General features: G+C 34.1%; 2 protein-coding genes across 3 annotated transcripts; one reads left to right on the top strand and one right to left on the bottom strand.

The window, feature by feature from the left end:
• Positions 1-675: 675 nt before the first annotated feature.
• Positions 676-6760, bottom strand: LOC132302906 (peptidyl-prolyl cis-trans isomerase CYP23). The gene is made up of 8 exons (XM_059799906.1): positions 6532-6760; positions 4909-5022; positions 4644-4792; positions 4168-4240; positions 3985-4074; positions 2513-2552; positions 1200-1282; positions 676-1117 (listed from the first exon to the last, which is right to left on the bottom strand). The coding sequence occupies exons 1-8, from the start codon at positions 6649-6651 to the stop codon at positions 1097-1099; spliced, it is 690 nt and encodes a 229-aa protein (XP_059655889.1). The 5' UTR covers positions 6652-6760; the 3' UTR covers positions 676-1096.
• Positions 6761-18914: 12154 nt separating this feature from the next.
• On the top strand, positions 18915-22004 carry LOC132302905 (F-box/kelch-repeat protein SKIP11-like). 2 transcript variants are annotated; one of them, XM_059799905.1, is made up of 2 exons: positions 18915-19182; positions 19844-22004. In XM_059799905.1, exon 2 carries the CDS (start codon positions 19964-19966, stop codon positions 21605-21607), a length of 1644 nt encoding a protein of 547 aa, XP_059655888.1. In that variant the 5' UTR covers positions 18915-19182; positions 19844-19963; the 3' UTR covers positions 21608-22004. The 2 variants fall into 2 exon arrangements, with proteins under 2 accessions (XP_059655888.1, XP_059655887.1); XM_059799904.1 differs by having other exon boundaries at positions 19821-22004.
• Positions 22005-26735: the final 4731 nt, after the last annotated feature.

Below are 26735 nucleotides of genomic sequence, written 5' to 3'. Positions count from 1 at the left end.
AACAATCAATATCCACTAGCTTTGCTTGTGATTCGTGTCATATTTTGGTCATGTTCATGTCATATTCCATCATTAAGGGCTTCAAATTTGCATTTTCAATGCTATAAAATGACTATGGATTTTTTGCAGAATTTTTGTTAGAGGTGACAATGCCAATTTTGACTTTTATTGCCTGTGAGCTGATTATTTCTTGGATTTGTGGACAAAAGTTGCATGGTCTGTTTGGGATTTTAGGTTTTGTAGAAGTTGAATGAAAGGAGAAAGAAAAGTGTTAGGGCTTGAGCCTTCGATCAAGCATGAAAACAAAATAAATAAATAACAAACAAACAAATTCATGCGTGTGTTTCTTGGCGGAAGATTGTGTTTCTTCTGTGGGCTAGGCTAGGGTTTGATTGGTAGAAAGAAGAAAAAGGTTTTGGTATTTCAAATTGGGGTTCAAAAACTAAAATTCAATATAGACACTTCACAACCACAACTCATGTTTGTTTAAATTGCCAGCAACTCCAAAAATACAAGCATATACAAAATTAAATTAACACTAATGACTTAGAAAATTAAACTAATTTAAAAACTTAGTGAACCCTGCAACATTTATGTACCATATCAGAACTTAGACCAGAAGCATTTCTTTTTTCATGCATTTTGTACAAGTTCATATGTCAAACTCCAGCTCGATCCCATACGAAGAAACTCATATAATACATGCATAATGTAAAATCAGCACATACTATGACAACCATTTTTCAGTCGCATAGATCACCAACAGCGCGTTTGAACTGCCATTCATTACAACACACATGATTTATGCATAACTTTGAGTGCAATATATCACGACGGTAAAGTGCAGAGAAGATGATATCAAAGCAATGAACATTCGAAGATTACTGATTTACCAGAGCCAGATTCACAATGGTACAACGGGATCATCCAGCTAGTTGGTTGTGTATCTCTGTTGTTCTACTTGGTGCTGTTTCGTCAAAGCTGATCTTTGCAACTCAATATCATAAAATACAAACAGCATTACATCATTAACTGGTAGTAATCGAAACATTATTTCTCCAATTACTTCTCCTTGGCTTGCTTCCGGCTTGCTACATTATGGAAAGCATCTCATCCTCTGCAAAATTAAACGTGATGAGTCCGGCTCAAGAGAAATCATTAAATATTGTTTGAATTATATGAGACTAGAAACAAAATACCTGTCGTTCAATTTCCACAGCAGAAGCAGCAAGCCTTCTTTTCAAAATTGACTTCTCCTGATGACAAGTTTCCATCTCGGTATCTAGCAGCAAAATATTAAACCAATTACTTAAAAAGTAATCATTTCTTTTATAATGTACAAGGCCATTATATATTGCTGCTCCAGCCTACGTAGGCTGTTAGGAGGACGGACTAGAGATGAACCTAAATTTTGCCTTTTTTGAAAAAGTTGTGGTTTTCATAGGTTAACTCACAACCTCACGCTTATGAAATCGAACTCTTACCAATCCATCAAACAATAATCCATTTTTTCTTTTTATAATAAGGGTCATTATCCAGTGTGGTACCCGTTAACCAGGAGTTTCGGGAGGATGGACCGGATACAAACCTACCTTTGCCATTATTTGCACTAAGTGGCTGCTCTTTCCTTTTATAATATATTATTAACAATGTTCTCTTCCTCATTACAACAGTCCACTATAAGCCTCTAGACAACTAAAAAAATAGATACGCTACAACCATTACATCAAGAGTTCTCTTCCACGCCCAATTGCCCCTAGTGACAGTAGTGAGTTTGTATCCATAATGATTGGAAAAATGAACAATCTATTGGTGTATCAGCGTTATGTAAGTTCACTTAACTAATAGCCATCTGCTATCAGAACAGCAAAACAGTGAGTGGTACCCTTACAAGAGTTTCTAGAGACAGCAATACCCTTATGAATTTCGGAGGCCCGTTACTGCTTCTAAATCTTGTCAATAAATCTTATTAGTGCCTGAATTAACCACAACACCCCTCCCCCCCCCCCCCCCCCCCCCCCCCGGGGGGTAGCTGACAGCAACCAAAATGAGTAATTATTACTGTCATCCCACCAGACCCACCCAACACTTCTTCACCTAGACAAAGAAATAAGCATCTAAACCATTAAAGTGGAAAAATTCTACCAGTGAGGAAATTATATTTCATCAACTACTGAGCCAATTGTATTTTATTTTCAGATGATCATTCATCCCAAAAACTGGACATAATTTTCTCTTGGCTATGAAGAAGTATTCAAAAGACAACGCAATTCCAAAATTATGATTAGAATGTAAAACCTTAACTCATCACATGCTTGTATGATAGAATTGAGATGAGTCTATGACAACTAGAATGGCAGTACAAAAAATTTCTGCCCAAGGATTAAAAATAATTTTAGCCCAAGAAAAAAATTTCCAGAAACTATTTCAGTTATAAAATTTTGAAAAAGAGCAGAGCATTTAGAACAAAACACCAGAAACTAAAAAGGACAAGTATCAGCTTGATTCTCACCGTAATAGTATGATGACAGAATTGTGATGCGCTCGGTCGGCTGAAACAAAACAACAATCAGCTCAGTGCATAAACAGCTGCAACAGATGGATGAAATCCTAAAAGTAATTGTTAATTATTCAAACTTAGATAATATAAATATAGCAGCAGCATTGATTTCAATCAAAGAAAATCAGTTTGAACAAGGAGCACACTATTTGTCAAATGCAGCTCATGGGACATGGGAGCACAAACAGAAGAATACCATAGTCACTTATCTTAGGTTAGAATCACCCTCCTTGCAATTTGTCACAAACATATCACATCATGCATACTTCTGATGGTAATGATCATATGATTACACATGATAATGATTGATAGTACCCCACCCAATAAGGTGCTAAGCTCATTAGTAGAATGCAACGAGTGCAGGTTCTGCAGTAACTCATATGTTTTCAATATAAGTAGAGAATAAGGCTAAATAACCAAATGAGGCACTCTAGCAAAAACTATTATCATTAAAAGATACAAAGAAACATGTCAAACACTTAAAATCAACTTCTTGATTTCAAAAAAAAAAAAAAAAAAGAAAGAAAAATCAAGCAAAATCTCAGAGAAGAAATTAAAATAAAATAAAGCCTACACAAATAGAGAAAGGGAATAGGAAGTAGAGAGAGAAAAGTACAATTTCGTTGCCTAATTGTCTGACCAGTTTAGTTGAAAAGTTTACCTTTTGGTTATAAAATAAAATAAAAAAAGGGAACAAAACAGAGATAGAAAGAACAATGGGAAAAAAAAAAAAAATGAAGTCTCTCTTTGTTTTTGTCTCAGAATGGACAAAGAATAGGTGGAAAAATAGAATTCGTTCTCTTCCTTGTACTGAAAAAGAAAGAAGAAAAGAGAAATTAAGAAGAAAAAAATAAATGGAGGAAATTTTTGAAGTTTTGAACCATACCTTTAAAATTCAGAGTTTGATCTTCTCTACATTTGACATTCAGTTCTTTGGTTTTTGATTTTTAATTTAAATTTTGTAATGTAATTAGGCTAAAGTGTTGGACTTTATGTATAAAAAAATTAAATTTATTAGTCCAAAATTAATTGTAGGCCCAACTAATCCGGAAGAATAACAAAATAAAAGGATTTAGTAGATTCAGTAGGATCGTGTGATCCTGTGCGATTCTGCGATCCTACTTCCGATTTTACAGATCCTACTGAGATTCTACTTCCTAGCGATTTTGGATGGGATTAGGATCGGGATCGGTTTGGCAATTTGGGATTCATAAGATTCTAAGATCCAAAATAGGGATTTTTAACAACTATATTTAATATTTAAAGTCGTATGATAAGGAGGAAGATTAAGTATAGACAATGACAAAAAAAAAAGGCACAAGTTTTAAGAGATGAACCCAAAGTGATGAAATTCTCCATTTTAGCAAAACAAATCATTCTAAATATGTTGCCAATGATTAACTGAAAGCATAACAGAAGTATACCATTACAAAGATCCCCTCGCGGCGAGTAGGGAGCTCCTCAAGCTTTTTCAAAGTCTCATCACCTTTGGTAACTTTTCCAAATATTGCATACTGAAGGGGTTTATGTCAGTGATTCATCAGGCATTCAGATGTTAGTCTGAAATAATCAATTGCAATGATGTTCAACAAGAATAAGTAAAGAACCTGGCCATCAAGATGAGGGGCATCTCCCAGAAGCATTGAGAATGAGGACGATGCACTGTTTGGATCAGCATACCTACACAAAGGGAGAGTCTTAAGTATTCCAAATCAAGATTTACAATTGTTAGATGAAGTAAATAGCATATTTCTAAAATCTTTAAACAATGGGAAAAAATACATGCACTATTGGAAAATAAATTTTAACTCTTTGTTTTCTTGTCAGTTTCCCCATTGAGTTGGTTTTAATTGGATTGTGTCCTGATTTTGCTTCTAGTTATGTCATTGTATGTTCAGCTTCTGTAACATCATATGAATGCATTTCAAGATATTTAACCAACCATGATCCTTGTTCATTGCACCAAATATGTCCCCACATGTAGTTAGAACAAATTGAAACTTAACTTAAAACTTGGTCATGGAGCAAATTAGCAAGCGCTAGAACTAATAAACTCAAAGAATGGCCTCAAAAAATACTTTACCTCCCCATAGAAAGAATACCCCTAACATGTTTGACATCACTAAATTCACCAACAACAGTTTTCTCAGCTTCCTCCCTCTGCTCTTCATTCATAGGAGCTTCTCTTCCACCTACAACATCTGCTACTTGAGCAACAAAGCCCTTATCAACCTGCATTCAGTTTACACTTATTTCACTGAATTCAAAATACTAAAACTATATTAAACGATCAACAAGTCCACATTAAACAATATACAAGTTCACACTCTACAAATTTACTGACTTACCCGAAAGAAATGATTGGTGTTATAGCCTCCCAAACGAACAAGTTTGAAAATGTGATCAACAGTATTGGGAGCTACAGTTGGATAGAAACCAAATTCAATATCTCCATAATTTGTCTGCATCATAAACATATCACACCACTCAAAACGTCACTGTTGTCGAAACACTAATATTAAGATACAAAACACTTTATAGATCCCATTCCGGGAAGGGGAAAAAAAAAACCACTTCATATATCCACATAAAATTTCAAATTTTGTTGGCCTCAAATTCAAATGACAGCTTATTATAGCTTAGAGAACTCAATCTTCAATAAAAATTCCCAAAGTTATAATAATGAAGTTTCTCAGTTTTCTTGAATTCATTATGAAGTTTCTCCAATTTTCTCGAATTCATCCCATGCATTTACATGATTCCAAATGACTCCATTATTATAACATTTTCGAATTGTCCCAAATAAGTGATGAAAATGAACAAAAAATTAGAGGCGAATAAGTAATATAGGGTAAATTGATTTTGAGTACCTCGGAGATAAAATATTTATAAATTTGAGATCTCATTAAATTAGTTGTCAAAATTACATTTTATGGAGTATTTACAAAATGAGATCCTTTTTTTTTTTTTTTTCCTAGATGGTACTCACACACGCATGCCTCTATGGAGATAAGGACCTGATTCCGCTAGGCCATTGGCCTGTTGGTCAAAATGAGATCTTTCACAGTTAGACATTCGAAAATGTTTCGTTATGCCCAGTGTTATCAAAGGCCCAAGCGGCAGTAAGGCACTAAAGGTCCATTAGAGCCTAGCACAAGGCACAAGGCGCAAGGCCGCACTCCTAAGTGAAGCAAGGCGCAAGGCCGCACTCCTGAGTGAAGCAAGGCGCAAGGCCGTGCTCAAGCAAGGCGCACAATTGAAAAACTAAATTATATTAAAGTATATTCATATTCCATATTAAAGGTGCAAATGGCGCACCTGGGCACACAACAAGTGTTGCGCCAGTATGAGCCTGGAGCCTAGGCGTGCCTTTAACAACACTAACTTATGCCCTTCAACCAAACATTTAAATTCCTAAATTTACAACTTTTTTTCCAAAAAGGATAAAAATAGTACTGAATTTAAATGGCCACCTATATAACTGTTAATGCTGAAATAAATTTAGATAGTGAAAAATTGGCATGTTTGACATGTCCTACTAATGATACTCTACTCTGCATGCAGAAATCCAAATAATAAAGTTGTTTAGATATGTTAGAATCATTTTCAACAAAAAGGGTAAATTTAGAAATTTAAATTAAAGGCTGAACATTGGTCATTTTCTAAATTTCAGTGGCGAGAAATCCACTGTATAAATAACTACAAATTTCAGTATTAAAAGATAATTACATTCCAATGAGATCTCAATATATAAATAGTTGATATTCATGTTACTCAAGAAAAATTACCCCTTTTTTATAATATCTTTATGCATTTTGCATATGCAACAGGAGTTACAACCAAATAAATGAATTCATATTGAATTGGCAACAAACACAGTATCCACACATAGATACATTGATATAAATTCAAATATATTCACACATAAACACACACACATAGGAGGAGAAGAATTTGAGAAAACGGTGAACCTGAAAAACAACGCGAGCCGATCCGAGTTGGGGCTCTTCGGCAAAGGCGCCAAACAAGGCCGAGCAGAGGATGCAACTGTATACGATCCAGATCGACACACCATTGCTTCTTCTCCACATCTCTGTTGACTCAATTTTCGCGCCTAATATTCCTATTGGATTTTGCTATTAACAGCAAAATGTGTATTCGATGATTCGATGCCCAGAAAATGTTTATGTATACTGGGAATTGTGTGTGTAAATATACTGTGTGCACAACAACATATACAATTTTTTTTGGGTCAATTTGTGGTCTGGGCCGGGCTGGGTTGGGCTCCAAAATAGAGAGGCTTTTTCTGTCAAATCTGTTCAACTCCTTTTTATGCTTGTAAACCTTAATCGAGTTTATGGCCCGACCCATATATGCCTTTCTGGGCTGGGCTAGCCCATTAAAATTGTAACATTGGATTGGATTTGTTTGGGAGAAGAGTAAGAAAGTGAAAGAAACAACGATCCAATCCTGGAGCATTGCAATCTTGCAGACCTAACATAGTTGGATGGTAGGACGGACTTTCGGTATTTGAACGAATCATATTCAGTATATCAAGAGTGGGTTCGAAATTCGAATTCCCTTCGCTAAGCAACTCCCCTACTTAAATCTCATCTGTATCATGAAGCAGTTGCAGTCTTGCAGACCTAACATAGTTGGATGATAGGACGGACTTTCGATGTTTGTACGAATCATATTCAGTATACCGAGAGTGGGTTTGAAATTCGAATTCCCTTCGCTAAGCAACTCCCCTGCTTAAATCTCATCTGTATCATGAAGCAAGTACGGGTGGGGGTCATTTAATGAGAAGACCTTTTTTAAATAAAATAAAATTTCGCAATCCTGGAAACCTGTATAGGAAGAAGGAACAAACCCAAATATGGTCATACAATCCAATCTTGGAAGCCCATCTAAAGAAAACCAAAAGTAGTCTTTGGGCCTTGGTGGTTGTTGTCGTCATGTTTTTTTTTTTTTTTTTTTTTTTTTTAAAACAATATATTTTGTCTTTCTTTTTTTGGTAAATGAAACAATATTGTTTTCCAGAGCATCTATTTAGTGTTTTTCACACTTTTGTTTTTGGTAAATGAAACAATATTGTTTTCTAGAGCATCTATTTAATGTTTTTCACACTTTTGGAAATAACCTACATAAAAAATAGGCTGAGCTGTGATTAGGGACCAATTAATTACACCTAGCTATATATTGTTCCATATTTCAATCATTTTCCTGTGGACTGGCAAAACTGTCTTTTTCCTTCAGCTTTTCATGTCCATGGCTAGGCCTGCAACACCACATATCTTCCCTTTACAAATTCATGATTACCAAACATGGTCTTAATTTAATTAGTTGTCACTTGGTAATTCAAATGGTACCATTATAACTCAAGTCCTCATCGTGAAGATGTACAATATTCTGACTATTTATATAGACCAATAACATATAAACACGATTTATTTTAATTATTAAATAAGAGATGGTGGGGTATATATTTACTTACCAAATCAGAGATATAATTACCATATTTTATTTGTTAATTAAATAAAGACGTATCAATTTAACATTGGTCGACATCTCCGGTCAAGACAGTGTACATCCTCACCTAGTGAGGTGAGAACGTAAGTATTATCCTCATACAATGCAGCATACTTCAATGACATTTTGGTACATATATCATCAAGGTTTCTAGGCCTTGTTTGGGTGCAGAATCACCCTAACACACTAATGAAATACAAAAGGCCCCATAAATGGAAAAAGAAAAAGAAAAATCAAGGATTGTAATCCAATTCTATCTCCTCTACCTATTTGAGAGAACAAAAAAATAAAAAATATGCATAATAATATGAATATAAGAGAAAAAAATCAAACTTTTTTCTAGTACGAAGAAAGAGATGTTTAAACTTACGAAAATGAAAAACTTGTCTTAACTAAGAGTCTGTTTGACGTTGTCGTCTCTTATAATAAGAATATAGTCATTTTCTTCTTCTTTTTTTCTTTGGTAGAATTGCCAAATAAATTTTATTGCATTTGAAAGATCAAATTGCTCTACTAAGTCAAAATCGTTACTAATCACATCCAAAAGAGAAATTTTTTAAAATTAGAAGTGCTTTTATTAATTTATCGAACTGATCTTGTTTCGTTTATTTGTATTCCTCCTTCGATGATTTCAGTCAATATAGTTTTCTCATTGAGGCTGTAAACCCCGAGATATTATTAAGGCGAGGGATGAACAAAATCTAGATCTCTGATTCAAAATTCTCTCGATTCATCCCCTCGCGAGAAATTGTCAAAACATTTGACTCTTCACCCATTCCAACATAAAGAATTAGTCAATCAAATAATAGATAGTAAATGAGTTGACTTGAAAATAAATAATTACTAGTTGTAGAATATTATTCCTGAATAACATACAATGAATCAAAGTTAGCCCGCAAAATCCTGCTCCCACATTTCATTTAATGCATAGTCGTAGAACACCCATGGTCCTTTGCAATGATAGTTACCAAACATGCATAGACTTAATTACTTAATGTGGATGCAATCGAAGTTAGCATAATAGGTGTTGTACTTGTCACCATCCATCGGTTTCTTGGTAAAATGGTCCATGCCAGCGTGAATAACAATTAATTGGTCCAAAAGTGTTAATAATTATAAATACACACACACACACACAAATATAAGATGAACCATTTTTATGCTAAAATGGTGTGGTCTTGGAGATGACAACCAGTTACAGCTGCATAGAAAGGGAATTTCATTCTAATCTTGACAATTCTGGTTACATCACTACACTCGTGACAGTGAAAATTAAATTTGGTTTCTAGGTCATGTTAATTAGTTGAAAATTTAATAACCCAAATATTTATAAAAATAAAAATAATAAAAAAATAAAAAGTTCACCATTTAGTGTAGTCCTCAATTTTAAATCAAGAATGCTGAATAAGTACAAGCTTCACAAGACAACGGCTTTAATTAATTTTAACCTATGCCCCAAGCATTTATAGGGCCCCTAGTCCCTTACCCAGACATGAAGGTCCATATACGTAAAAAAAAAAAAAATATATATATATATATATATATATATATATACATATATATAGGACTACCATTTTAGGATCAACTGCTACCATGCTAAATGTTAGGTAGCCTACTACTAATAATTAGTCATTTGATTCTATTTTCTTGTCACTCTAAAACATTGTATGCTTTTCAAAATATCTTCAACTTTTGGGCACTTACCCTAGAAAATAATATACTTAAAATGGGTAGTTTTGTAATTTTAATAGGAATTAATGCATTAAATGGTATTGTAATTTTAACTGAGAAAAATTTATAAATGCATAGGTCGTTGAAAAACTTAGAACTTAGAATTTTGAAAAAGGACAATAATTTTGAAATTTGGGAATGGCACTATTTTGATTAGAATAATAATGTCGTGCCAGAATCAATTCTTTAAAAGTCAGATTATATTCACAAACGTGACCCTTATGAAATTATTTGCACCAAGAAAAATCGACCTTAAAACTCGATACTTTAAGAGATGCTAAAATTCAAACTAAGTAAATGTTAGGTAGCCTACTACTAATAATTAGTCATTTGATTCTATTTTCTTGTCGCTCTAAAAAAGATTGTATACTTTCCAAAATATCTTTAACTTCTGGGCACTTACCCTAGCTAACAATATACTTTAAATAAGTAGTTTTGTAATTTTAATAGGGAATAATGCATTAAATAGTTTTGTAATTTTAAGCAAAAAAAAAAAAATTTATAAAGGCACATGCCCTTAAAAAGTTAAAATTTTAAAAAAGGACAATAATTTTCAAATTGGGGAATACTATTTTGATTAGAATAATGATGCAGTACCAGAATCAATTTTTTAAAAGTCAAATTATATTAGCAGACATGACCCTTATGAAATTGTTTGCACTAAGAAAAATCAAACTTGAAACTCGATACTTTAAGGGACGCTAAAATTCAAATTTTTTTTCAACTAAGTAAAAATTGAGTTGTCTAGAGCAAGAAATGTTGTCGTCCTTCAATGAAAATTTATGAATACGTGTCTATACATATATACATATATGTGATCACACACGTCTCTCATGAGGTATACGTATAACTTATTTATAAAATAAGGCACATAAATTAAAATTTATGTAACACTTCTAATGACACACAATTATTTTTTTTGGTGCACTAAATTAAGAAATATCAAATGGGCAATAATGTTGAGTTAGTTTATATATGATGAAGCACAAGTAGGGCAGTTGTAATTTACAAACGGAATTATGTGTACAGTTTAGATTGTGGCTGTTAGTTAGTCCAATCAAATTTAGAATCCAATGGGAATAAGTTCGATAGAAGGATCTAATTCTTCATATTCTCACTAAGGTTAGGTACTTGTTCCAACACACACACACACACACACACACACACACATAAAGCACCAAAAAGTTCTAAAGTGAAATGACATCGCTTCATGTGATTAAGCTTGCAAAAAAACAAAGTGCAATAAAGGCTTTTTAGAATAAAATTATGAGAAAATATCCCCAATTTTATTATGGAATTTAATTCCCTTTCCTCTTTGAATAATACTTATGGCACCATAATTTCGATTCCAATAGTATTAATGATTCTTCTTCTTTTTTGTCCTTTTCAAATTTGGGCATTCAAAGATTTACCCGATTAATTCTTGAGACACGTGCAAATCGTCCAAGAGCGGAGCCAACATAAACGTTAGTTTTGTTATATTTTGAATATATAATTTGTTAAATCCCCCCCGCCCCCCAATTATTTTTATCTAAAATATATTTAGTTACATGTTTATATATATATATATATATATATATATATATGCCCTCTTACTTCTTCAAATTTCTTTTTGTTCTCTTCAAAAAAAAATTGATTTGGCTTTTTTCAATCAAAACCTAATTTTTCTTTGCAAAATTCTCTCATATTTTCGAGCTTTCAATCAAGCCCGAATTTTAATTTTTTTATTTTTATTTTGGATAACCGGATATTTAAGGTTTTGGCCTGACTAATTTGCGAGACACCATGCAAAGCCGTCCTCTCCATACTCATTGGATAAAGTTCAGGCTTTCATCAACAAGTGTGACAGAACTGCTTGCATCCATTTAAGGAATTCAAATCTTAGATATCTAATTCATGTTGCAATTTTAAAGGTTAATAATAGATATTCATTTATATATACATATATATATGTGTGTGTGTCACTGTTTGCACTCAAGCGAGTCGAATCTTGGATCATGTTACAATTTGAAAGGTTAAAAATACTATAAATATTCATATATATATATATATATATATATATATATATATATTTCTAACAGAGTTCACACTCATTCTAATACAAATTTAAGTATTTAAAATTGGTGATCTCTAAATTTTATTTTCAAATAGAGAATAAATTTACCCCAAAAAAAATTTATATTTATACAAGAATATATACTTATGAAAAATATGACACTATTTCATATTTCAATCGTCATGAACACGCTTATAACTTTTTGAAAACAGCCGTTTTATTAATAGTTACTACTATCAAATCATACAGAAGAATTAAGAACCATTGATAACAAATTTAGATCTAAAACGTGCTTATTGTTGCGTGAGAATTCGCATAATTGAGATAAAGTTAGAAATTTTTTTGATAATCTAGAAGATATGAACATCCAATATTCTCAACCAATTCACAAGTGATAAAGCTAAGAAAAAAAAAAAAAACACTCATCATCATTGATCATTTTAATCAAAATCTAATATGCTGCGTCAATCCACCTAAAAAGATTCCCCACTTATTATATGAACAAGCCATGATTGAGAGAGGTGGATGATTTGAGGCTCTAAGATTGGTACCCCAACTTTTATATATATATATATATATATATATATATATATAAAATAGGTCCTTAATTGATGGGTCAAATAATATGATAGGGCAATATTGTTCTATGTCATATCATTAAATAGGAGAAAAAGAGGAAATTAATAAACTTATAAAAAAAACATTTCATCTAAAGTCTTGTGAAAAGAAATGAGGGAGACAGATTACGATGTCTCAGACTTATATAATAAGAACAGTGATAAACAGTTCGATTTAAAACATGTCTGTGTATAATATTGCACATATCTTTTTAACATACCCTTAATGGAGGCAATGTCATTGTCACGAATATGTTATCTCAAATAACCAATTTGGATTAATTTCTAATAAACGTCGGTAAGTCGGTAGCTTTGTTACTCGAACTTCACGGATTTCTTGTTCCATTCATTATGAAGATGCATGACATATAGATATATGCTATGCATATGACATATAGAGCTATGCTAGCTATATGTATGTGTATGTATATAATTATATATATATATATATATAGAGAGAGAGAGAGAGAGAGAGAGGAGGTTGAGGTTGAGGTTGACGTTTGCCTAACAATGTCTTGGAGAGCTATATTCCATAGAAATGGAGGAGAGCACTAGGGATACGTCCTGTCCATTGACCTTTCCGCTTGGCCTTTTATGTTAATGACTTAATTTCTCCAACCATATTTTGCCAATTTCTATTGTATTCTCTTTAAAAACATCGAAGCTTTCTATCACCTATAATTCCATATATGTTCATACTTCTTTACACACCCTAATGTCCACACACACACACATATAAATCAAAACAACAAATGAAGGTAAACTGGTATATATAATTTATTGGTAAAATTTGAAAATTTTGAATTAGTAATACTTATATATAATTACTATATTATACCATAATTCTTAATAGAAATATACTCCCCTTAATATTAATTGGTTCTAAAACTTTAAATCACACATGCTCCCCTAATTAATTTGAGATTCAACATTTAAGTAAAAGATAGAAGCATGCACCACATGTCACCTTTATCACTCTTGCTTTTCTCAAATTATAAAATTCATTCTCTAACCCCATTACTTGAGCATGCACATATTTTCTAATTAAAGATTTCAAAAAAAATTTAAAAAATATATACGAAGAATATTAAAAATTAGGGTAAATTGTGCTCACACCTCTAGGTTTGGATATAAGATAGTTAATTACAACTTAGGCACTTTTTGGATAATGACATCCCACAAATTTGGTAAATTGAAAAATGATATCCCAAATTAAGATAAAAGTATTGTATTACCCTTTAACTTTATGAATTGACTTATTTATATTATGAATTTATAATTTTTACCTTGTCAAAACATTTTAATAGACAAAATTAATCTCTTTATCTTCAAGTTACAAAATCTGAAACCCAAATTTTATTACCACTACCACCCACAACCACCGTTGAGAATAAAATAATCGCTGCCGAGTCATCAGACTTTGCGCCATTGAGTCTCACTCCAACACCCAGTGGCCAAAATCGATCCATAGCTGCTGTTATCGCTGCCACTGTTGGACTCCGTGGGCTTTATTAATATTCTCATTATTAGATATGATTTAAGCGTTTCTCTCTAAAAAAAAAAAAAAAAAAACAAACACAATTTCTATATATATATACATATATGTATAAATTAGGTGAATTAGTGCGCGCATGCACAAACGATTTTTTAGGCTTTATTAAAGCTTATGGTCATTTATTATCACCATATAACAAAGTAAAAAATTGATTTTTAATTGCTTTTTTCTTTTTCTTTTTCTTTTTTTAATCTCTAATGATTTGGATTTGGGTGGATTGTTTTTTTAAAACCCACTTTATTTTATTTGGAATGATGGGTCCTTTGCCAGATGTAACCCAAACTAACATGCTATCTCTGTCATATTAACAACCATACATCTCACATGGGTAGGCCCCACTCCATCCTACTTCACTTATCTTTCACTCCAAAACAAGAAATAACACCACCAACTAACGCAAATAAGCAATCAATTTACAAGGTCACAAAACAGAAAAATTGAAACCCAAATTTTCTCATCTTAGTTGTATAAATGAGACACTTCTCATAAGCATTGTCTTACAAAAGGTCTCTTCCTCACTCACTTGTCTTTGTTCCTTCTCCTTTCCACAATTATTGGTTTGAGTTGCTCCGTTTGCATTTGCATATGTTGTTTCTTGGATGTGTTTGTGTGTGTGTGTGTTTGTATATATATATATATAGGTGTGTTAGAGAAAAACTTTTATGCACTCGTATCATACAACTGGCACATTCAAATCATTTGTGCTTGTGTATTACAAGCGCGACAATAAAAAGTCCAAATACGCCTATTGCAAGATGTAACAGGTGCAACCAAATTTTTCTCGCGTAAAGGATGCAACTTATGTAACACTAGCTATGTATATTTGTGTCAAGTCGTAACAATCAATTGATTCTCCTAAAAAAAAACCATTTCAAAATAGTTTCTATTTACAAATTTCAACAAAATAATATATTTACATAAAGAAAATGATACTCGTTATGAAATTTTTTATGTTGTATTTAGAAGCACTTAATCAGTGTCTCGAAATTGAAAATTGATACAGTATAATTCAGTTTAAATTTTAAACTAAATTTCTTTCAATTTTCAATTCAGCGCCAATTCAATGCTATCAAACATGGCATTAGTAAATTTTTTTTTTGTTATAAAGGAAAATTTTAAACGAAAAAAAAAAAGAAGAAAGAAATTGAATATTAGCTTTATTAATGTTACAAAAAAAGTCTTAACTCCATTAAAAAAGGAAGAAAAAGAAGTGTGTGCATCACACATAGAACATATATGGATTCAATATATATATATATATATATATATATATATATATATATTAAGTCAATGAGTGCATTAGGGGGGGTGTTTTTTCATACTTTTTCTAGATTGATCCTTTGTTAAGTGTTAAGTGGGGGTGTGTTTTGTGAGTTGCAATTAGTCATTAACACTTTTCTCACCGTCCAACAATGCTTCACATGGCCACACGTCTTTAGGCAAGTGGTTGACACGTGTTGAGTTGGGATTGGTTGATAGGTACCTCGATCCAAGGGTAGAGATTATTATAAGTAGTTAGTGCACGCCAGAATCTTTTTGTGGGTTGGATGGGATAGGACCCTAGTGGGAAGTTGCTTGGTTTTGAAGATTGATTAATTATTGTTGTATATCTATCTCTCTCTCTCTCTCTCTCTCTCTCTCACACACACACATATTGATTATTATGATCATTATTTCTAAAGTCCTTCAACTTAATGTTGTGTGCACGTGCCCATGTTTTAGAATTTTTCTCCATTTTGGTCTCCGTAGCCCTTTGCCCTGAGTGAAAATTTAACAATAATTTCTTATAACTTTTTTTAAATTTATAAAAAAATAAAATTATATATTCAATAATCGGTGAAAATGAACCCAAAATGTTTGAGGTATCAGAGTCGGTCAGATAATATTATGGCGTGACTTAATAATTATAGTGCAAGAATTGTGTGGTGTGAATCTCTCTTACAAGAGTCTCAATTGACTCGGATAAAGTCTAATTTGACAGTTTTCAAATATCATTATGTGACTTGAGAAACTGTCAATAGGTAATTCATATAATGAATACGAATCTTCTACAATAGTATGAGAATTATACTATATCAGATCTTCAAACTCGGGGAGAGGGCAGAGTCAATGACCTCGGGTTGAGGCCATCCCATGTATTGATCTTCGATCAAGTATTGAGAGCTGTATTATGCAGGATCCCAACTCTCCTAGTGTAATTTAATTGTCTTTTTAAATTAAAGAAACAGTTAAATATTTAAAAAAGAAAAAACAGAAGAAGCATTTTTTTTTTTTTTCGTTAAAGTAACAGAAGAAGCATTTTGTATAACAATAAAATTAAAGAAGATTAAAAAATTAAAAGAATATTGGCTTTCTTGACACTTGCTTCCATTAGAGCTCTCCACGTGCGCCGACACGTGGCTCGAGTTTCTAGACCGATGTCTTTGGGCCTCCTCTGCCCAATATTACACTGGCACGTGTGTTTGATTATATCGAGGCCCTCCAATCACGTGCGCCGCACGAGTCCACCTGCTGGTCCACTTGTGTCCTCGACGACGCCGTCAAGTCATCTATGCAAAACCACAACCACACCACCAAAACCGTTAAAACATACAGAAATAAAAAAATCAAAAGTTTCTGGAAATCCCAAAACTACCCTCCCTTGGACGAGCACAAGCAACAAAGTTCTACATAAAACCAGGGGTATCATAGTCTTGGAATGTGAAGATGGTCAAAATCTCGTGATGACTTATTTTCAGCCGCGTGGTGTGATCACATAAATAAACACCATTCAATTTGATGGGTTCTACGGCATAATAAGACATTAGTGGCTTAATGTAACAATGGTACTTATTCGAATTGAAAAGTAATTGAATATAAATATATGGGTATATAATATTATTCAATAATTTAAATTTTTAGATAAATAAATAAATATCCACCCATTATCGTTAATATTAAGTCACACTTAATTTTTAATCCAGTGTCACGTCAAGCGCCAAGTCCGAAGGGCGTCAGAGTTTTCACTCCGAATAGATAAGGTGGTCCAACCGTAACGAAGGCGTTGCGTGAATTCTGGTGGAGGAGAATGTAACAAGGGCCATTTATCTCACATCGTATTCAGATGAAAATATGATTGGGTATATATGGGTGAATATGCAGCATTATCCAACTGTTTGAACTTTTAGGTAAATAAGTAAACGTCCATCCATTAATTAGTAGAATTTTCAAAATTTTAAATAATTTTATATAAAAATTGTAAAAATAAAAAGTAAAAATTGATGGATCCCACTTGAATAGAAGACTATTTGGAATTATATATATATATATATATTTATCTTCAAATTTCCTTTTTGTTGGGCAATTGGTAGAAGATTACATTGAAGTAGGATAACAGTCACTTTCATAATCAAACAACGACCTTATCACAAATCTAACAGATTAGGATATGTTAAACAAATCAATGTAGTTTTTGATTGTCTAAAGAATTAAGTATGAAAAGACATTTCATGCCTAATAAACACCATGATTGATTTATGAAATAAAACGCATTATTGCATTTTGCTATTCGAACTCCATTCTTAGATTGATTCGCCTAATATTACCAAATGACGTGATATCAGCAATAATCAATTATAATTATCGAAGACATTCATGCTCTGTACTTTAACTTTAAAAATTATTATTTTCACGAATTTTTAAGCTCCTGATTCCTGAATGATCATCTTACGCATCAGATTACGTAAACAAAAGATTAACCGTGAGCCTAATTACTCGAAACAACGCATTGAATATAAAATAATTATATTAATGAAGTGATAATGAAAGGTAAAAAGTGACCACAATCACAATCATGGTGTTCACATATGCAATTAGCATAATTATCATGAAAATAAACCTACTTTAACTTTTTAGTTATTGACTAATGGTTTAGATCACTTTTGAAATAACAACCCATCACTTAACTTTTTTTGTTATTGACCAATGTTTTGATGAATTGACCTGTTTTTTTAAAAAATAAAAAGAAGGCATAAGCAAACATGGAGACGGAAGGTTGGCGGGAATGATGATTAAATCTTTCACAGTGATGGACAAGAAAGTTTGAGGCCGACCCTATCTTAACCTATAGATATAGTTATTTTTTATTAAAAGTTTTAAATGATTACGAAGAATCCATGTGCAGCCAAAAGTAAATAAAAGTTGGAATAATATTTTTAAGACATACCACAAAATCAAATGAAATGATTTTTAAATCGTTTCCAATTTAATGAAATATTTAAAAAAAATTGTTCTTTCAGTTGTAATATTCTACTCCACTCGAATTTACACAATGCTCACGTTGCCCTGGTCATATCAAGGATTGAATTTGCCTCTGATACCAACTGCAACAAGTTCATTTATTCAAAAACTTAGATTATTAGATAGCAATGCATATCTATCCATTTATATACCTTTCAATTCCTATCCGGATTCGATATGGGAGTCTCACTTGTAACACTAGTCCATTTTGATGACCCCAAAGAATATTGGTTGATTTGAGAAATCTTACTCAAATTATTACAAATTTCAAATTAATTACATATGAATTTTGCCACATACTAAGTTTAGTGATCAGATGTCAAAATTAAGGAAAGCAATAATGTACAAAAACAAAGTTAGAGTCGCATCTAAGCACTTACCGTCTACCGTCTATCGCCGGTTTCCGGTTACAAAATTGAATCGTCGACCACGGCGAACCCTCTAAAGTCCAGAGGTATTGGGTCCACCACCACCACCTCCTCCACCACCATTACCACCACGACCCACCCTTTTTTTAAATCTTGACGACAAAACAAAATACATGTAGTAATATACACATATGCATACACACACATAAATACAGCTATACACGTACATCAATATAAATTTTGAGAGAGAGAGAGAGAGAGAGAGAGTTATAGAGAGAGAGAGGACCCTCAAAGATTTTGCCCCGAAGCCCAAACAGAAGCCTGCCTTATTTGCAGAGAGAGAATACAAAGGACGACTTAAAGCGAGAACGCGAAGAACAGAAACTGCAGAGGCAGACTCTAGAGAGAGAGAGAGTAGAGAGAGAAAGACAAATTGGTTGGCCATACAATTCAATCAACTCATCGTCTTTCTTCTTATCCAATCCGTAAGTCCCCTGTATCATTACTCACTTTCTCTTTCCTTCTTTTTCTTTCTCTTTCTCGGCTGAGAAAATTATGTTAAATACTGCAAAAAAAAAAAAATGTTCTTATCCATAGCATGACCAATGGTTAACACAGCTCTTGTCTGATTACTGAGATTGAAAACTCAAAGCTTAATTGTATTCATTTTGATTCATGTGTTGGTAAACGTTTAGGTTTGGATAGATTGAAATCTGTTTTTGCTGACTTTGCTTTTCGGTGATCTTTCTCAAACTTGTTTGCTAAAAAAACTTTGTTTTTTAGGCTGTTTTTAATTCTGGGTTATTGTCACTATTGGAAAATATGATGATTTATGAGACATTTTGCTTCTTGATTTATAATACTATTAATTGAAACTCTGATTTTCAATTTATACTCCATTGATCTCAATCTCTGTTCTCTGGATTCAGATCGGTGGGTATTGTAGATAAGAGTCATAACATTAGGTTTTTTGATAATTATGTTCATTGGCGTTTTGGGGTTTGCTTTATTTACTAAGGATTTGATGATAAACAGTTTGAGATTCTAGTTTTCCTTCTCTGTTCTTTTTTATTTTATTTTATAAAATCATAAAAACATAGATATTTTTTCTGCATCTGAATAGGTGGTTTTTCGTGTTTGAAAAAGATTTTGGGGCTTGAGTTGCCAATTTTTGACAAGGGATTTCGGTCTGGTGAGGAAGAAAGAGGGATTTGGATCGGTTTGGGTTGGTAAAATTGGTGTCTTCCTTGGATTAACCACTTAGACATGTTTGAAGAGAGCTCTTGTGTAGCTTCGAGGGGCTATTCGATAACCTGTGAACCCGAAAACAATTGGGTTTACATGAATAACAGCAAGCGGCCATTGGAAATTCATGGTGACAAAGAAGTTAAAAGGAAGTTGTCTAAGCAATTGCGCGCTCATGAAAGGGTCGAACAGCCTCTAGAGTTGCATGACACTTCATCCAGCAGTGGTCGGTGCAGCTCGCACAATCCAGGGCTGTCACTCAATGAGGAAGCCCCAGCGGAACGGTCAAATAAGAATGAACAGTCAGTGTCCTCAGAGGACCAATCTGGTAGTCACGGTCAAGCTGGGGATAATTCAGACTGGGCTCCCCTTATCCATCAAATTGGCGACGAAACTAACAGTGGACAATTAACGACCTCAGCAGACCAGTCTGGTAACCAGCGTCAAGCAGGGGATACTTCAGACTCAGCTCCCCCTATCCATCAAATTGGCAACGAAACTAACAGTGGACAATCACCGTCCTCAGCACACCAGTCTGGTAACGAGCATCAAGATGGGGATAATACTGGTGACCAGCGTCAAGCTGGGGATAATTCAGATTCAGCTCCCCTTATCCATCAAATTGGTTATGATCCCTCAATTAACTGTCTCGTTCGATGCTCAAGATCTGATTATGATTCTATAGCATCTCTGAACTCAAGCTTCCACTCTCTCATTCGGAGTGGTAAACTTTATACACTGAGGCGGCAGGAAGGTGTGATTGAACACTGGATCTATATTTCTTGCCGCCTCCTTGAGTGGGAAGCTTTTGATCCATATCGTGGCCGGTGGATGCACTTGCCACTGATGCCTTTCAATGAATGCTTCATGTGTTCAGATAAGCAGTCCTTGGCTGTTGGTACTGAGCTCCTCGTATTTGGAAAAGAGCTGACTTCCGAGGTCATATACAGATATAGTTTGTTGACAAACACATGGACTTCTGGAATGAGGATGAATGCTCCAAGATGCTTGTTTGGGGCTCACAGCCTCAGGGAGATTGCTATTTTTGCTGGTGGTTGTGATTCAGATGGCAATATCCTTAGTACCGCAGAACTTTATAATTCTGAAACTGGAACTTGGATGGAACTCCCAAGCATGAATAAGCCGCGGAAGAATTGTGCTGCAGTATTTATGGAAGGAAAGTTTTATGTGATTGGCGGAATTGGAGGAAGTGATTCAAAGCTTCTTACATGTGGAGAGGAGTATAATTTGGAGACAAGAAGTTGGACCATAATCCCTAACATGTCCCCTGTAAGGACTGGAGCAGCCAGGGAAATAGAGATACCTGCTACAGCAGAGCCACCCCCTATGGTTGTTGTTGCAAATAATGAGATGTATGCAGCTGATCATGCAGACATGGAAGTGAGGAAGTATGAAAAGGATAGTGGAGTTTGGGTTACCGTGGGGAGATTGCCTGAACGGGCAAGCTCCATGAATGGTTGGGGCTTGGGATTTAGGGCATGTGGAGATCAGCTCATTGTTATAGGTGGACCTAGAGCTTTGGGTGATGGGCTTATAGAAATCAATTCATGGGTCCCAAGTGAAGGCCCTCTGCATTGGAACTTACTTGCCCAAAAGCAATCTGGTGGTAACTTTGTTTATAACTGTGCTGTGATGGGATGCTGAAGATTTGGACTTGGCGGCACTGCATACACTGTTATGGCACCTTGCACTAGATGGGATCTACATGATTCTTATCTTCATCAGCACAAGGTTCTTCCTACTGGGTAATTCATCCCAACTCTTTTTCTTTTTCGTTTTTTTTTTTTCCCAAATGGAGGATGGGGGAGAATATCAGAATTTACCCAAGATTCAACAATCTGTTTTCTAGGAAGAAGGTTTTGAGTTATTTGTTCAAAACCCTATTTATGTTTTCTTCCATTGAATTTGTCTTCCCCCATTTTCAGTAACATGAGAATTTTCAAAGGTGAGCATTGTGTAGCGAAGGGACAGGTTTTAATAATTTGAAGTACCAATATATTGGTAGGTTTTACTTGGTGTTTGCCAAAGCCTTTTTCAAGAATCACAATGTTAGCCATGTTGTTTTCTAATCCATAATTTTCTTAGTATTGTCTTGATGAGAGGAAATAAGCTCTGCAAGGCTTATAAGTTGGAATGTGGCTTATGTACCGAAAACATTAATTGCTGCAGTTGATGAGCTCTATATTTAGTTCAGCTAAAATATTTTGCCTTGTTTCTATGTTTGCTTGTTGGTTGTATAGATTTGGATCATGATTTTTCTTCCTTAATTGTCAAAAAGGTTGCTATGTTATTAGTTAATTATTTCATTCTTAACTTTTATTCCCCTTCTTAATTTGAATTTGTCAAATGCTTTTATGCTTCATTGTTTATTTATGTTGTTATGTGAGGATGCAAAGATACACATGTCGGTGTTGAAGGCAGAGACCTATAATTTTAACAACCCTAACAGTTAGTGGGCATCTGCATATTTCGTTCTGATGAGCGAGCCAATTCTGCTGGAATTTATGTGGCTAAATTTCTGCCAATGTCGTTTATTATACACAATCAGTAACTCTAGGATTAATTCTTTAGATTTGTCTTGTAGTCATTTTTGTGGGTTGCTGTAGGCCAGGCCATCAGGTTATTGACTGTGGAAGTTGATGTATTCTATCATACTGCTGCCACATTGAGAGCAGTTTAGATTTTGCTTTTGACCTAAAAAATGTGTATGATAGTTGAATAAATTTTTTATAATAATACTTATGATTATAGTAGTAATGTGGGCAAAAAAATAAATTACTCATGCAAATCTTCTCCTTTAAGAAAAGGCCTCACTTCTGATATATATTACATGTACTTGCTTGTATACGCAATGCACACATATTTTCAGAAAATCCTTGATAAAAGCCCCAAAAATTTTCATAATCTTAAACTTTTTTGATTTGGATGAGTGGAGAAAAGAGCGAGAACTGATTTTTCTCCTCTCTTTCTCCCTTTTATTTATTTTTTGCCCTTCGCGCAGTGGCCGCGGGGGGGGCGGGGGGCTGTCACTGCAGAAAATATTATCGCTCAATTCATTGGTATGACAGTCATTCTGGAGACATACCAATTCTGTTTGTAAAGAATAGGGTGAATGCAGGTCTTAAATCTTTCAATTGAGTGTTTTCCTTTGCCTTATGAGACGATTAAGAAGTCACTTGTAGTTAAATAGCCATTGATGTTTGTACTTACTTTATAAGCTCAAAATACATGCTTAGATATATGTTGAAGTGCATTTTATGCTATCACTTGCTGAAAACTATTAGATTCTATTACTTGTAGGAGAAGTTACACAGGTACTTGATCATGGGGAATTATGTGCATCTGTTTATAGAATTTTGTCTACCCTTTAATATGAAATTTTGAATGAGAGGTTGTTTTGGGGGTGCAATTGAAGAAATTATGGAGTTCTATGTCCTGTGTGTCAATTGATCAAAACAAGTTTGAAGTCCATGTAACAGACTATTTACCACGTTGGATTTTATGTAGTAGGTAATACTTGGGTGAAGCTGAATTGAGTCGAATCCTTCAGCTTTCTTCATGAAATCAACTGAAAATTACATTTCGTACTTGCGTATTCTGTTACCTCAATACAGTGCTTATGTGTGCATTTTTGGATCTTTCTGACCAAGGATCTGAGTTTCATTTCCTACTTTGCAATTTCACTAGTCTTTCTTCTATGTACTTATTTCCTTATTATTTACTTTTTTTATGCTGGGATTTACTTTATCTATATATATATATTGACTCTCCCATTTTTCTTTCTCTAGCTTTGATGATTTCTAAACTTTCTGGAAAGGCTTGTGAATTTCATGCCTTGTGGATTTTTAGCTGATAAAGCTCCAAGGGCACCTCTTTAAATGCAAAGATATGGCATACTTGATGCTAATGTTTTATAAGTGCAAGTTGCTCAGCTATGGCCTTCCTTTATTTTTTGTACTTATGACAATATATTCTGCTCCACCCTTTCAAAGTTAGCTTTGCAGAAAACGCTTTCCTTTTGGGAAGGAAATTTAGGACACTAATTGTACTCTAATTTTCTGTTGGTTGTTTGGGCTGGTAAATTGTTGGTGGAATTACAGCAGGGAATAAGTTAAGCAATTTTTAGGTGTGTGTGTTGGAGCAACAAAAGTTCCTGTACCCCCCGGCGGCGGGAGCAAGATACTCTTTGAGGGCTCCATTCTAGGAAATAATTAGAAGGAAAGAATGGAGAATGCTCCAAATTCTTTTCGGTGCAAGTCTTCAAAGCAACCTTTTTGCATTTTCCAAATTTTTTAATCTTTTCCCCCAAGAACCAAATAAACCTCAAAGGCCCTATTCTGTTGGAACGTGAAGTGTTTAACATTTTTTAAAATTCAGAAAGCCAAAAGAGAAATGCCATGTATGAAAGAAAAAAGAAAAGGCCGAGTTCACAATTAACAAAATCCTTGGAGGCTTTCCATGGAATGGCATTCTGCTTGGGTCTACTGGAGCTAAAGTTGCTTGGGAGGTGATTTGTCAACCTATAAGTCAGGATTTCTATATTGGTCCTTTTTTCAGCTGTTACTTGCCCCTCCCCAATTAGAACCGTAAAACTATATGCATATTGTTTGCCGTTTTATTGTGATTTTGTTAGGTAATTGTGAAGTCCCTTCTATTAGGGATTTTGAAGATTGACGGGGTAGAAGGGTGGGCATTGAGAATGTGTTCTCAAATGTTTATCAATCGTTATAACTTGATTCCAAGTTCTCTTTTCTTTAGTTTCATTCTATCTGATTCTGTTATATGGGGTACTTTGTGCTTTTGAAATTAAACTTGATGGGAAAACGATGTATGCATTCAGTATTGGTGATAAAGTCTCATATGCATTCGTTCATTATTGGATCTACGTGCGCTGTTCTTGTTATCAGAATGCTTGATTCATGATCTAGGATGCAGATGAAATGCACATTGTAACTTTTTAAATAAACAGGTCATTTGTTAAAAGACATTTTTTTGATTGAATATGCATCCCTTGCATCAGAGCTTCTGTGAGCTAGTAAGAATAGCAATTCAGTAGTTATGTGGTTCTTTTACCGTTGGCTGGTTTAAATTTGAAATTGATGACTAGATGAGTCTATATTTAGCTCAGTTGTTCTCAAATCCCAGTCAATTGGAGTATTTTGAAAAATGACAATTCCAAACTACTGGTTGCTATATTTGATAGTTTGTTGAAAGCAACCCTAGCATAACTGGTTCCGAGTTAGGTTGAACTGGAAGCCCATGTACTCCAGCTGAATTAAACTTGATGGGAAAACGATGTATGCATTCAGTATTGGTGATAAAGTCTCATATGCATTCGTTCATTATTGGATCTACGTGCGCTGTTCTTGTTATCAGAATGCTTGATTCATGATCTAGGATGCAGATGAAATGCACATTGTAGCTTTTTAAATAAACAGGTCATTTGTTAAAAGACATTTTTTTGATTGAATATGCATCCCTTGCATCAGAGCTTCTGTGAGCTAGTAAGAATAGCAATTCAGTAGTTATGTGGTTCTTTTACCGTTGGCTGGTTTAAATTTGAAATTGATGACTAGATGAGTCTATATTTAGCTCAGTTGTTCTCAAATCCCAGTCAATTGGAGTATTTTGAAAAATGACAATTCCAAACTACTGGTTGCTATATTTGATAGTTTGTTGAAAGCAACCCTAGCATAACTGGTTCCGAGTTAGGTTGAACTGGAAGCCCATGTACTCCAGCTGAATTGTCTTTATGGTAATAGCAGGTGTTCTGCAATTCTCCGCCTGTGAACCACCCTGCGACTTGGGGAAATTGATGCAAGAACTTGCGGCAAAAAACCATTCGAATGTTGTGGGAAATCAAAAACTAACTTGCAGTAGGATACAACAGATTAGGAGCTATAAAGGGTTTTGGACCAGCTTCTGTTTTTGCAGATCCTGGTAGGGAACTAGTGGTCGAAGCCAGGTTGGCTACAACCGTCACGAGAAGCACAGCAGTGATGGTGGTGAAAATAATGCTTCTAATTGCTTGATACTAGTTGTTGCTGCAGTGCCATCCTTGTAGATGCCGGTATCGGTGTTGGTGGTAGTGATGATAATCACAGTTTTGTACCGTAGGAAGCAAGTGCTAATGGTGCCACAAACATGATGAATTCACACGCTACTACAATTTCAACTTCTAAGAACAACCCGTGTCCGCGTCCGATTCTGATATTTCAAGAGTACAACCAGCAATATGATTCATTATACCAACATTATGCTTACAAATTTTCGTCTGAAATCACCTGGCAAAATCTGCATTTTTCCCAGCTCTATGTCAATGTTAAGAACTATAAATCTGGTGCTTGTGTTTGATCTGGGCTGTAGATTGCATAAACAGTCTTCATGGTAGTCCGGTCAGGCTGGGCTAAGGCCCACTTTGCTATGAAACTAACCTTGGGCTAGATGATTCAGGCTAGAATATATATATATATTTATATTTTAAGTGGCAAGAAACTAACACACTCATTTTGTCACTTTGGGAGATAGTTCCTTGAATTTATTTATTTATTTATATTTATTTATTATTATTATTATTATTATTATTTTTTTGTTACAGGGTGTTTGGATGGAAAGAAAACTTGTGATAATTCAGAGAGAGAGTGCTTCTTTCCTCTCTATATTTCCTTCTGACCAACTAACGGAAACATTATTGATCTTTCCTCTCTTATCTTCCTAATTTTTTTTCCCCATATTTCCAACAAAATCTTATAAAAAATCAACTGGTTGATAA

The sequence above is a fragment of the Cornus florida genome, unplaced genomic scaffold (genome assembly GCF_030987335.1).
Source record: "Cornus florida cultivar Cherokee Brave unplaced genomic scaffold, ASM3098733v1 CherokeeBrave_3.0.0_Hap2_Chr04, whole genome shotgun sequence".
Taxonomy (NCBI): Eukaryota; Viridiplantae; Streptophyta; class Magnoliopsida; order Cornales; family Cornaceae; genus Cornus; species Cornus florida.
The sequence above is the reverse complement of the archived record's forward strand: the minus strand, read 5'-3'. Positions and strand labels throughout refer to the sequence as shown.